Below are 12,127 nucleotides of genomic sequence, written 5' to 3'. Positions count from 1 at the left end.
TCTTCAAGGTGAATCTGTTCATCAGAATAATCTGATCTAGGACCTGTGAATTTCTTGACTTTTTCCACATTTTCTTACGTTAGTCTTATTCTAAAATTGATTGAATTGTTTTTCCCCCCTCCTCAATCTACACACACTAGCCCTTAATGACAAAGCAAAAACATGTTCAGACATTTTTGCACATTTATTAAAAATACAACTGAAATATCACATTTTACATAAGTATTCAGACCCTTTACTCAGTACTTTGTTGAAGATCCTTTTGCAGAAATTACAGCCATGAGTCTTCCTGCATAAGACGTCACGTATTTGCACTTGACACACCTGTATTTGGGGAGTTTGTTCCATTCTTCTCTGCAGATCCTCTCAAGCTCTGTCAGGTTGGATGGGAAGTGTCGCTGCACAGCTATTTTCAGGTCTCTCCAGAGATGTTCGATCGGGTTCAAGTCCAGGCTCTGGCTGGGCCACTCAAGGACTTTCAGAGACTTGTCCTGGAGCCACTCCTGTGTTATCTTGGCTGTGTGCTTTTAGGGTCGTTGTCCTGTTGGAAGGTAAACCTTTACCCCAGTCTGAGGTCCTGAGCTCTCTGGAGCAAGGATCTCTCTGTACTTTACTCTGTTCATCTTTCCCTCGGTCCCAACTAGTCTCCCAGTCCCTGTTGCTGAAAAACATCCACGTGGCATGATGCTGCCACCATGCTTCACTGTATGGATGGTGCCAGGTTACCTTCGGATGTGACGCTTGGCATTCAGGCCAAAGAGTTGAATCTTGGTTTCATCAGACCGGAGAATCTTCTTTTCTCATGGTCTGAGAGTCCTTTAGGTGCCTTTTTGGTGAACACCAAGCAGGCTGTCATGTGCCTTTTACTGGGGAGAGGCTTCCGCCTGGCCACTCTACCATAAAGGCCTGATTGGTGGAGTGCTGGAGCGATGGTTGTCCATCTGGAGCTCTGTCAGAGTGACGATCGGGTTCTTGGTCACCTCCCTGACCAAGACCCTTCTCCCATGATTGCTCAGTTTGGCCGGTCAGACAGCTCTAGGAAGAGTCTTGGTGGTTCCAAACGTCTTCCATTTAAGAATGATGGAGGCCACTGTGTTCTTGGGGACCTTCAATGGTACCCTTCTCCAGATCTGTGCCTCAACACAATCCTGTCTTGGAGCTTTACAGACAATTCCTTCGACCTCATGGCTTGGTTTTTTGCTCTGACATGTGGGACATTATATGTAGACGGGTGTGTGTGCCTTTTCAAAATCATGTCCAATCAATTGATTTTACCACATTTGGACTCCAAGTTAAAGAAACTTCTCAAGGATGATCAATGTAAACAGGATGCACCTGAGCTCAATTTCGAGTCTCATAACAAAGGGTCTGAATACTTATGTAAATAAGGTATTTAAAAACAAAAGTCTAAACCTGTTTTCTCTTTCATTATGGGTTGTTGTGTGTAGATTGATGAGGGGGGAATATTAAATCCGTTTTAGAATAAGGCCGTAACCTAACAAAGTGGAAAAAGTCAAGGGGTCTGAATACTTTATGAATGAACTGTAATTGATAATACACAATATTAGGCTATATAATACAAATATGAATATTGTATCAATAATACTATAATATAGTCTAACGTCCCTGTCAAATACTCTCCCAGTATTGCTGTCTTGATAAGAGCTATTGATCTCTGAGAAAATAATTTTGGCTGTCCATGAACCACCCATGACTACATGGCCCAACTCGTGCCCTCTTTCTCCTGAAACCAATGATTATTCAACAATCAATCTGCAATGCTCTCCAAGGGCCCGAGCTTACCTAAGGGACACCTAAAGCTGAAACATATGGTCGAAGTCCGTTTTGCCACTCTGCTGAAATAGAAAGTGCTGAATTGGTAGATTTTCATGCCAAACAGAAGATCCTTCTACCCAACACAAACATGTTTCTACTACTAACAGCTGTCTATGTGAATGCCTTCGGACAAAAAGTTTGCCCTGTAAACCACATGGCAAAGTTAGTCCCTCTTTGGATCACAACAACCTCTGTTTGCATTTAAATGAATGTGAAAAGGTCAAATTTCTGGAAGTTAAGAAGTTACATTGATTCAACCTTATTCCAGTTAAACATGGTTCATATTTTCAACACCACGACTCCAGTCCCATTTCATTGCTATCTATCTTTGCTACCGTCCCACCCTCTCAAGTTCCAACTTCAAAGTTTCCTCAGCACTGGATAACAATGCTAATGTCCATTTCTGGCTAACTTCGCTTAGGCCTACGCTCCCCTTTCATCAGTCACATTAGTGTTTTCTAACAATGCTAATGCTCCCATTCCTAACCTCACTTCTGGCTAATGACGCTAACTCTCCTCTCCCACCAGGTTCAACATCAAAGTCAACCTCCAGCTGGTCACCAGCTTCATGCTGACGGGCATCTCGGGTGGCGCCAAGTACGCCCAGAACGGGCAGCTCTTCGCCCGCTTCAAGCTGACGGAGACGCTGTCGGAGGACACGCTGGCGGGCCGCCTTGTCATGACCAAGGTGAACTCTGTCTTGCTGCTGCCCCTGGCCCGCCAGGAGTGGTGCAGCCAGCCCCCGGGGGTCAAAGAGCGGGTCTACGAGGCCTGCATCGAAGAGAAGACCAAGGACTACATCTTCCTGCGGATATGCAAGGACTGCTGCGAGGAGCTGGGCTTGATACCTGACAGGGAACTGCAGGTACGGACCAAATACATTGTTGTAGAACACTGTGTGATTGACTTAGTAACAAGTTGCTACAGAAGAGTTGATTGGTTAGAATATATTTTATTTTTCAACTTAGATTTATAAAATGGCAGCTGGGTAGGTTATTGGCTGAACCGATCTAAAGTCCAGTATGGAGTCAGTGCCCATTTAGCCATGTTGCAATATGGGGAATTTTTCATGTGGTTTGTTCCCTGTTGTTCAATACAACACATAATCACACCCCGGGTGAGGTCTATGCTTTTGAGTCACAAGGACTTCTCCCTCGACATGGCGTCAGCCTCGAAAAACTTGTTCATGTCCCATGTCACCACGGACAGAGGAGATGGCATAGAAACTATTCTGAGTCAGGTGAATGGTTTAAACCTCTTAAAAGGCCCACCACCCCATCCTTTCAATATTTTCAATCTCCCATTCCATTGTGTCCTCTGCCATTTGAGAGTTGAGAAATCATTAATGAAAGCCTCACCTCTCCACCTCTCCAACGTCTGATGCTTTAGTGAAAGCAAACTCTCAGGGTGAAAGGTCCCCGTATCGATTACCACTTCACAAAGGTTAGCGCCGTCGACGGTAAGGCTGGCTCTCCAGGGAAAATTGCACTCTGACAGATCCAGATTACTTTGCCCAGTGGCGGCTGAAGGCTGATCTTTCTCGCCGGTGTGAATGATGGGCTGGCGGGGGAAAGCGAGGCCCGGGCATGAGCGATTATCCAAACAAGCCTGTTGCTGGGGAAATCTGTCCGTCGTGTTTTTGGAACGAGACGTTTGGTTGCCTTTCTATCTCTTCATTTTTGTCATTTATCTTCTTGCCATTTAGAATGTCTCTCTCTCCCCTCAATGTTTTTTTAAATTGGTTTTATTCATAATTTTTTTCTTCTTTTGGTTTCCTTTATCCCTCATTCTCCACACTTTACTGCTGCTTCTGTACCTGTTAGCAGCTCATCTCTGGCTACGTGATTAGGACAGGGCCTGTGGCGATGGGGGAATTAAAGCTAGCTATCTAGCCACCCTGTGGAAACCCATGCTATTATGAATTTAAATGGCAGTTTGTCGGGGAGAACGTGCCCCCTAGCCTCCCTAGTTATCAACGAAGACCCTTGATTGCCGAGCAGACTGGCCGCAGATAAGGAACAAACGTAGGGACCGAATCTAGACAATAAAACGTAATTCATCAATAAAAACAATTTATTTCACTTTGTTTAGCCGTTAGCGACGAGACGACGCTAATGAAAAATCTTCTGGTAGACTGAAAGGCTTTCCCAAAAACCTTCTCAGTTAAGTACAAAGCAGCCTATGCCTACCTGGAAGAATGATATCATGATTATTTGCATTAATCCAGTAGGTATGTGCAAATTCTACCATCACACAAAAACATCCCCAGCCTCTTTCTAGGTGCGCAGTGGAATTAAAGGGTAACTACACTAGGGCCGTATAAAATCCGCGATGCGGAGGACACGGACGGAATCACAGAATCTAGACATTAAAATGGAATTCAACAATATTCAAAGAAAATGATTGAACTTAGTAGGGAATCAACTAAATGTATTGAAAGTTAGTAAATTTGCACAAGTTTTATCATAAGACATGAACAGAATGCATCAGTGACTCGGGATGTAGCCGTTAGCGATGATGCTAATTAAAAGTATTCCGGTAGATGGAAAGCCTTTCCTAAAAACCTCCTCAATTAAATGTTAACTACACAAAGTAGCCTATGCTTACCTAACAAAATTATACCCAGTGGCTATTTATTTTGCAAACTCTACCGTCACATGTGCGCTACAAAAATCTATCTAAGCAACAGCTTCTTCCTAGGTGCACACTGAAATGAAAGGGTAATAAGTACATTAATCTACGTTTCTCAACGTTTTTCCAGACCTCAAAAGTGGTTTCCTGATATGGTTTGATTATTGTTGTGGACTTCAAACATCCAATTTAGTAGTTTTTCTATAAAAAAAGAGTGAAAACCTGAGGGGGGGGGGGGGGAACCCAGTGAAAAATAAGACATTTCATAGGACCTTTTATAAATGGCTGCTCGTCCATGAAAAGGAGCGAGGGAGACAGCTTTAAATTCGTAACAACCATTTTAGCATTGTGTTGATAGGTCATTGAGTAATATGTCACTTGTACAGTTGTTTACAGCCAATTGTTTCCAGCTGAGCCTCTTCTCGAAACTGGCTGTTTATTTAGCCTCAACACTTGGATTGAGTGACCTAAATAAGTGACCACACTGACTGCTTCTGACCTGAGGACGACTAACCAAGACCACCTCTGACCGTGACCACACTGTCCATGAGTACCCACTCCTGTGTTCCCCTCTTTCCCAGGTGGAGCTGCAGTTTCAGTTGAACCGCCTGCCCCTGTGTGAGATGCACTATGCTCTGGACCGCATCAAAGACAACGGCATCCTGTTCCCAGACACCAGCCTTACCCCCACCATCCCCTGGAGCCCCAACAGGTACGCACGCAACACACAATTCCTGTAGCCCCAACAGGTACACACACATACACAATTCCTGTTGCCCCAACAGGTACACACACAATTCCTGTTGCCCCAACAGGTACACACACAATTCCTGTTGCCCCAACAGGTACACACACAATTCCTGTTGCCCCAACAGGTACACACACAATTCCTGTTGCCCCAACAGGTACACACACAATTCCTGTAGCCCCAACAGCTACACACACAATTCCTGTAGCCCCAACAGCTACACACACAATTCCTGTAGCCCCAACAGGTACACACACACACGCACACACAATTCCTGTAGCCCCAACAGGTACACACACAATTCATGTAGCCCCAACAGGTACACACACACACACAATTCATGTAGCCCCAACAGGTACACACACACACACAATTCATGTAGCCCCAACACACACACAATTCATGTAGCCCCAACACACACACACACACACACACACACACACACACACACACACACACAATTCCTGTAGCCCCAACAGGTACACACACACACACAATTCCTGTAGCCCCAACAGGTACACACACACACACAATTCCTGCAGCCCCAACAGGTACACACACACACACAATTCCTGCAGCCCCAACAGGTACACACACAATTCCTGTAGCCCCAACAGGTACACACACACACAATTCCTGTAGCCCCAACAGGTACACACACACACACAATTCCTGCAGCCCCAACAGGTACACACACACACAATTCCTGCAGCCCCAACAGGTACACACACACACAATTCCTGCAGCCCCAACAGGTACACACACACACAATTCCTGCAGCCCCAACAGGTACACACACACACAATTCCTGTAGCCCCAACAGGTACACACACACACAATTCCTGTAGCCCCAACAGGTACACACACACACAATTCCTGTAGCCCCAACAGGTACACACACACACAATTCCTGTAGCCCCAACAGGTACACACACACACACACACAATTCCTGTAGCCCCAACAGGTACACACACACACACACAATTCCTGTAGCCCCAACAGGTACACACACACACACACAATTCCTGTAGCCCCAACAGGTACACACACACACACACACAATTCCTGTAGCCCCAACAGGTACACACACACACACACAATTCCTGTAGCCCCAACAGGTACACACACACACACACAATTCCTGTAGCCCCAACAGGTACACACACACACACACAATTCCTGTAGCCCCAACAGGTACACACACACACACACAATTCCTGTAGCCCCAACAGGTACACACACACACACACAATTCCTGTAGCCCCAACAGGTACACACACACACACACACAATTCCTGTAGCCCCAACAGGTACACACACACACACACACAATTCCTGTAGCCCCAACAGGTACACACACACACACACACAATTCCTGTAGCCCCAACAGGTACACACACACACACACACACAATTCCTGTAGCCCCAACAGGTACACACACACACACACACACAATTCCTGTAGCCCCAACAGGTACACACACACACACACACAATTCCTGTAGCCCCAACAGGTACACACACACACACACAATTCCTGTAGCCCCAACAGGTACACACACACACACACAATTCCTGTAGCCCCAACAGGTACACACACACACAATTCCTGTAGCCCCAACAGGTACACACACACACAATTCCTGTAGCCCCAACAGGTACACACACACACACACACAATTCCTGTAGCCCCAACAGGTACACACACACACACACACACACACAATTCCTGTAGCCCCAACAGGTACACACACACACACACACACACACAATTCCTGTAGCCCCAACAGGTACACACACACACACACACACACACACACACACACAATTCCTGTAGCCCCAACAGGTACACACACACACACACACACACACACACACACACACACACACACACACACACACACAATTCCTGTAGCCCCAACAGGTACACACACACACACAATTCCTGTAGCCCCAACAGGTACACACACACACACACACACACACACACACACACACACACACACACAATTCCTGTAGCCCCAACAGGTACACACACACACACACACACACACACAATTCCTGTAGCCCCAACAGGTACACACACACACAATTCCTGTAGCCCCAACAGGTACACACACACACACACACAATTCCTGTAGCCCCAACCGGTACTATCCAACCCACCCTAGACCAGGGGTATTCAAATCTGAGCCTGGAGGTCTGCCGTTTTTCTGTTGTACCTGATAATTAATTGCAACCATCTGGTGTCCCAGGTCTAAATCGGTCGTTGAGGGAAATAATGAAAATCAGAAGTGGAACTGGCTCCGTGTTCCAGATTTGAATTTGCCTGACATAGATCCTTCAACCCCTGTTCCATGGTGTGTAAACAGGTTCAGGACTGCCATTGCTAATCAGCAGCCGTCCAATTGGCCCCTTACTCACCCCCATTGATCCATGTGAGGTTTTGACAATTTGGCAGAGGATTTTTAAATATTACACTATAACCTACATACGTGTATGTGTAAAATGTTATTCTAGCTTGCTTACTCGTTTAGGTTAGATATAGAAATCTCCCTAAAACATGCATGGTAAATTAGCTTTTCGAATACCTTCACATCGAAATGAAGTTGAGAAAGGTGACCGAGACTAGCTGCCCTCACTGACTAGGCGGCCATTTTAAAAAGCTGTTAGTTTTCCCAGCTAAAGTCGGACAACTATTGGAGGGCCACAGAGTAATCTTTGACACGAACCCAAGAGTCAACAAAGTCAAGACTAATCTCATGCTTCCAAATAACTCATTTATCTGGTTTCCTGACTATGATTAACACTGTATAGGCTTTGATTAAAGACTTCATGCGCTAGAACTTTTGCTACTGAAAGATCAACAAGTCAGGTTCTTCTTCCTGCGTTATGTGTTTTGCAGTGGTGGCCACAATTTAAATGCATAAAGGGGAAACACTTACAATATTGACAATGGTTATTAGTACAATCACCACCTTAACTAGCTCCATATGGCAGTAACCAATTTGGATAAAGTCCCTAAATACTATGGGTCCATGTGTGCTTCACCTCATTAAGATAATGGTATGAGAATGAGTGGTGTTAAAAATGGGTTTGAAATAATATGGAAAGTGTTGCCTGTTAGAGTAAGTAGGTTTATATTGCTTGTTACTTGTTATGAAGGCCTAACAAAGCCCCTGCCTTGCCTGACTACATGGTGGCTATTGACTGCCATGTTGATTGGTCATGAATAAGCTAAATGGCCAGCGCCAATGCGCTTGTCTCCCGTGTCTGGGTTTCTCAGACCAGCTGTGCACCCTGTGTGTGTCCGTTTGTTTCACCACGCATACACAGTGCTTTTGATCAGCCAGCCAGCCGGCCATTCAGCCAGCCATTCCAAGACCTCAACCCTCCTCACCCCTCTTCCCTCAGACCTCATTACTCTGTGGGTGAGCCTTCCAGCTCAGTTTTAAACCCTGACCCGGCTCTCCGTTCATCCCCACTGATCCCTGAGTCCGTCCCTCTGCCCTACCTATTCACAGCCGCTTCACGGTGCTTCCAGCTGCCTTTTAGAATGGCTGGGCCTGTATACGATCGACCGGGCGGGCTGTTCAGCTCCACTGGGCCACTGCTTTCTAATGAGGACTGAGAGACTGTCCCACGGTTTATTACACTAAGAGGGTGTGTTAGTGTGCTTTGGCGGGGTTCGGTGTGTGTGTGTGGACCAATGTCCCCCTCCTTGTGTCAGGAACCCCATGAGCGATGCTGCTTGTTCTACCAGCCAGCTGACTTGGAGTCAGTGTGAATCTCATCTTCTTCCTCCCGTATCTCATCCCCTCTCTCTCTCTGTCACCCTGCAGGCAGTGGGACGAGCAGCTGGACCCGCGTCTCAACGCCAAGCAGAAGGAGGCCATCCTGGCCATCACCACGCCTCTAACCATCCCCCTGCCCCCTGTGCTCATCATCGGGCCCTACGGCACGGGCAAGACCTTCACCCTGGCACAGGCCGTCAAGCACATCCTCAAGCAGGACGACAGCAGGTGAGGCGGGCACCACACGCCAACTCCTCTACGGCCAGATGGGTCGCTCGCAAAGGGCATAAGTTACTGCTTATGCCCTTTGATAGTTAAGAAAACACTCAGGGTGTCATTGTCAAGTTGGGTGTATCTTCCAATCAGAATGTGTCACTGAAGGCAATTGGGGGGGATGTGTGTGGATTAAGGGAATGTCAGTCGATTGGGACTGAGGCAGCGATTGGTTGGTTGATTGAGTTTGGATGGTTAATCTCCATTCAAGTGAACCATGTGAACCATTACAACGGCCCGTTATCTCAGTTCCAACAGAATTCCATATTGTAATAGAACGCAAAATGCCCAGAAGACTCCCGCTCTTCCACTTTTTGCCCCTTCTCTTGTTAGTACGGCGACACGCTGACAGGAAATGTATATTGGCTAGTGTAAAAATAGGAAACGACAATGTTTCCTGTGTTTTTATTTAAAAAAATCATAGAATACATTGTGGCATTTGGCCTTGAACATAAGATATGTTTATTTTTATTTTATAAAGCCTTCATACATAATAAAAAAATATGTTCCCGAAAAATGTGTAGGAATACAATATTAATCTGAAACTTTCCAACTGACTATGTTAAATATTATATGGTGGGAATGAATTATGGATGTTTTAAAAGCCGATACAAGGAGGGTGATTGACCCTTATAGACAGTTGTTCATGATGATAACTTTCTGAGAAATAGGAACATGCGGTCAAGTGCACAACGCTCCTGCAACGCTGTTTAAGGGACATGTTAACATGTTCACTTCAAAATACATTTTCTAGAATTGTCTGTGTTGCCTCAAAGTAGAAACAGTAGGTGTTCTATCACTTCTATGCAGTGATTCTCCGACATACCTACTTGTCTTTCATTGTTATGGCCTGGAGTTTTTCCTTGGTCAGATCAGGTTGTCAACAAAATCTCCTGGCCATATTTATTTGGTAAAGATCTCTTAAGCGCTGACACATTTATCCCCTTTCTTTCGCAGGGTTCTCATTTGCACCCATTCCAACAGTGCAGCTGACCTGTACATAAAGGACTACCTTCATCCATATGTAGAAGCGGGCAACGCGCATGCAAGACCTCTCAGGTAAGGGCCTGTAGAAAAGCTTTACAAGGGGTTTGCAGCACCTCTTCAGAACACCGAGACCCTCATAAGACACAATACAATACTTGCTTTATTCCAAGATATTCATTCTTTTTTTGCTGTTACAGTACCCAACCTGCCGCCTGAAATCAATCCACACTTCTTGTGGACAGTGTGCTTTCAGGCATTCAGTTCTCCCTGCTGGCTGTAGCCTGAGGCATCGACAAACCCAAATCCACTCGTAGTTGTATCGACTGCATGGAATCGCAGTCAAAATCAATGATCAATCAATCAAATGTATTTATAAAGCAGATGTCAAAGTGCTATACAGAAACCCAGCCTAAAACCCCAAACAGCAAGCAATGCAGATGTAGAAGCACGGATGGATTGATCCATCCACGTCATTGAGGTTAGAGGTGCAGTGGAACGGAACAGCGGTTGCCTGATGGCAGTCAGCTCGGCAGACCTCGGATCTTTCTGAGGAGATGTGTCCTGGCCTCACAACACAGCAGCTGTGACATAAAGACTCCTACGTTCCTCCCTTTTTCACCTACACTCAATCTTCTTCCCTCAACTATTGCTTCAGTGACTTCTAATCACAGTAACTGTAATCCAGCCCCCCCCCCCAACAAAATCAAAACGTATCTCTGACTTCTAGCCAGACCCCATGTGGCAGTGAAGGCCCAGAGGGGGAAACAAATGACTTGTTACACTTGACTGATGGCCTGATACCAAGGGGTGTTTTGGGAATCCCACATCCCCTGTAATCACCATGCAATTGGGCTATCAGCCAATTTCTCCCGGGGCTTTGTGTGCTTCTCCAAGTGAGAAGGCCGTAAGTGTGTATGCTGAAGGCGATACACAGACAGTTCTTTACGCCCGCTAAACCCTGTCGAGGAATGAGACAAGATGCAACCAATGGAGTGATATGAAAATGTCAAGTATGAAACGTCAAGATGTTGCTAATTTGTGTCTCTACTTGTCAATTGCAAGTTCAGGAATTGAAATGTAAAATAAATAAATAATCCCAATCATATTAAAACCAGTAAATAGATACTTCTCAACGTAAATATCTGCTACTTTTGATTTTGTCAGCCCAGTCTGTCTGGAATTAACCATCCCGCTGTGTCCTCTTTCTCTGCCCCCCCCCAGGGTATACTTCAGGAACCGCTGGGTGAAGACTGTCCACCCGTTGGTGCAGCAGTACTGTCTGATCTCTAACACACAGTACACTTTCCAGATGCCCGAGAGAGAGGACATCCTCCGGCACCGCGTGGTGGTGGTCACCCTCAGCACCTCCCAGTACCTCTGCCAGCTGGACCTGGAGCCAGGTGAGTGGCTAACCGCTGACGTAGCATATACAGCAAACGTATCATACACTGGTGCGATAACTACTTGACACAAGGAGCTGTATAGCCAGGAACAAGTGAGCAATGCAACGGCAAACTGCCTGTTGAAACGGCTTAGGCTACAAGCACATTTTATGCGTTTACCAAGCATTTTTTTTAAGTCAACGGAATGACACAGGGCCTTAAAACGATCCAGACACCCACGTACCGTAGCTACATGACACATCTCAAATCCGCCCCAGCGCGTCTTTAGATCAGCCGCCACCCCTTCCCCGTAACGGCAGGAGGCGGTGGAGAGGGGAAAGAAGTCGTTTTAAGATGGAGTTAAAAAGACGATGAAAACAAACCAATTTGTCAGCGGCGAGCTAATAACCGTCTCTAATGTGTCAGCGGAGGGCTTTGTCTGTTTTTTAGGAACACCATCTGCCTGTATTGCATG

General features: G+C 46.0%; 1 protein-coding gene across 1 annotated transcript in view; it reads left to right on the top strand.

The window, feature by feature from the left end:
• The window catches only part of LOC106564877 (probable helicase with zinc finger domain), a 66,187-nt gene that overhangs the window by 16,246 nt on the left and 37,814 nt on the right, over positions 1-12,127 (top strand). Inside the window, 5 exon segments of the mRNA XM_045691276.1 lie at positions 2,365-2,701; positions 5,049-5,179; positions 9,059-9,238; positions 10,241-10,342; positions 11,492-11,670. Coding sequence (XP_045547232.1) covers positions 2,365-2,701; positions 5,049-5,179; positions 9,059-9,238; positions 10,241-10,342; positions 11,492-11,670 — 929 coding nt within the window.

Source organism: Salmo salar, chromosome ssa12 (genome assembly GCF_905237065.1).
Source record: "Salmo salar chromosome ssa12, Ssal_v3.1, whole genome shotgun sequence".
Taxonomy (NCBI): Eukaryota; Metazoa; Chordata; class Actinopteri; order Salmoniformes; family Salmonidae; genus Salmo; species Salmo salar.
This window is presented reverse-complemented; position numbering and strand designations above follow the sequence as displayed.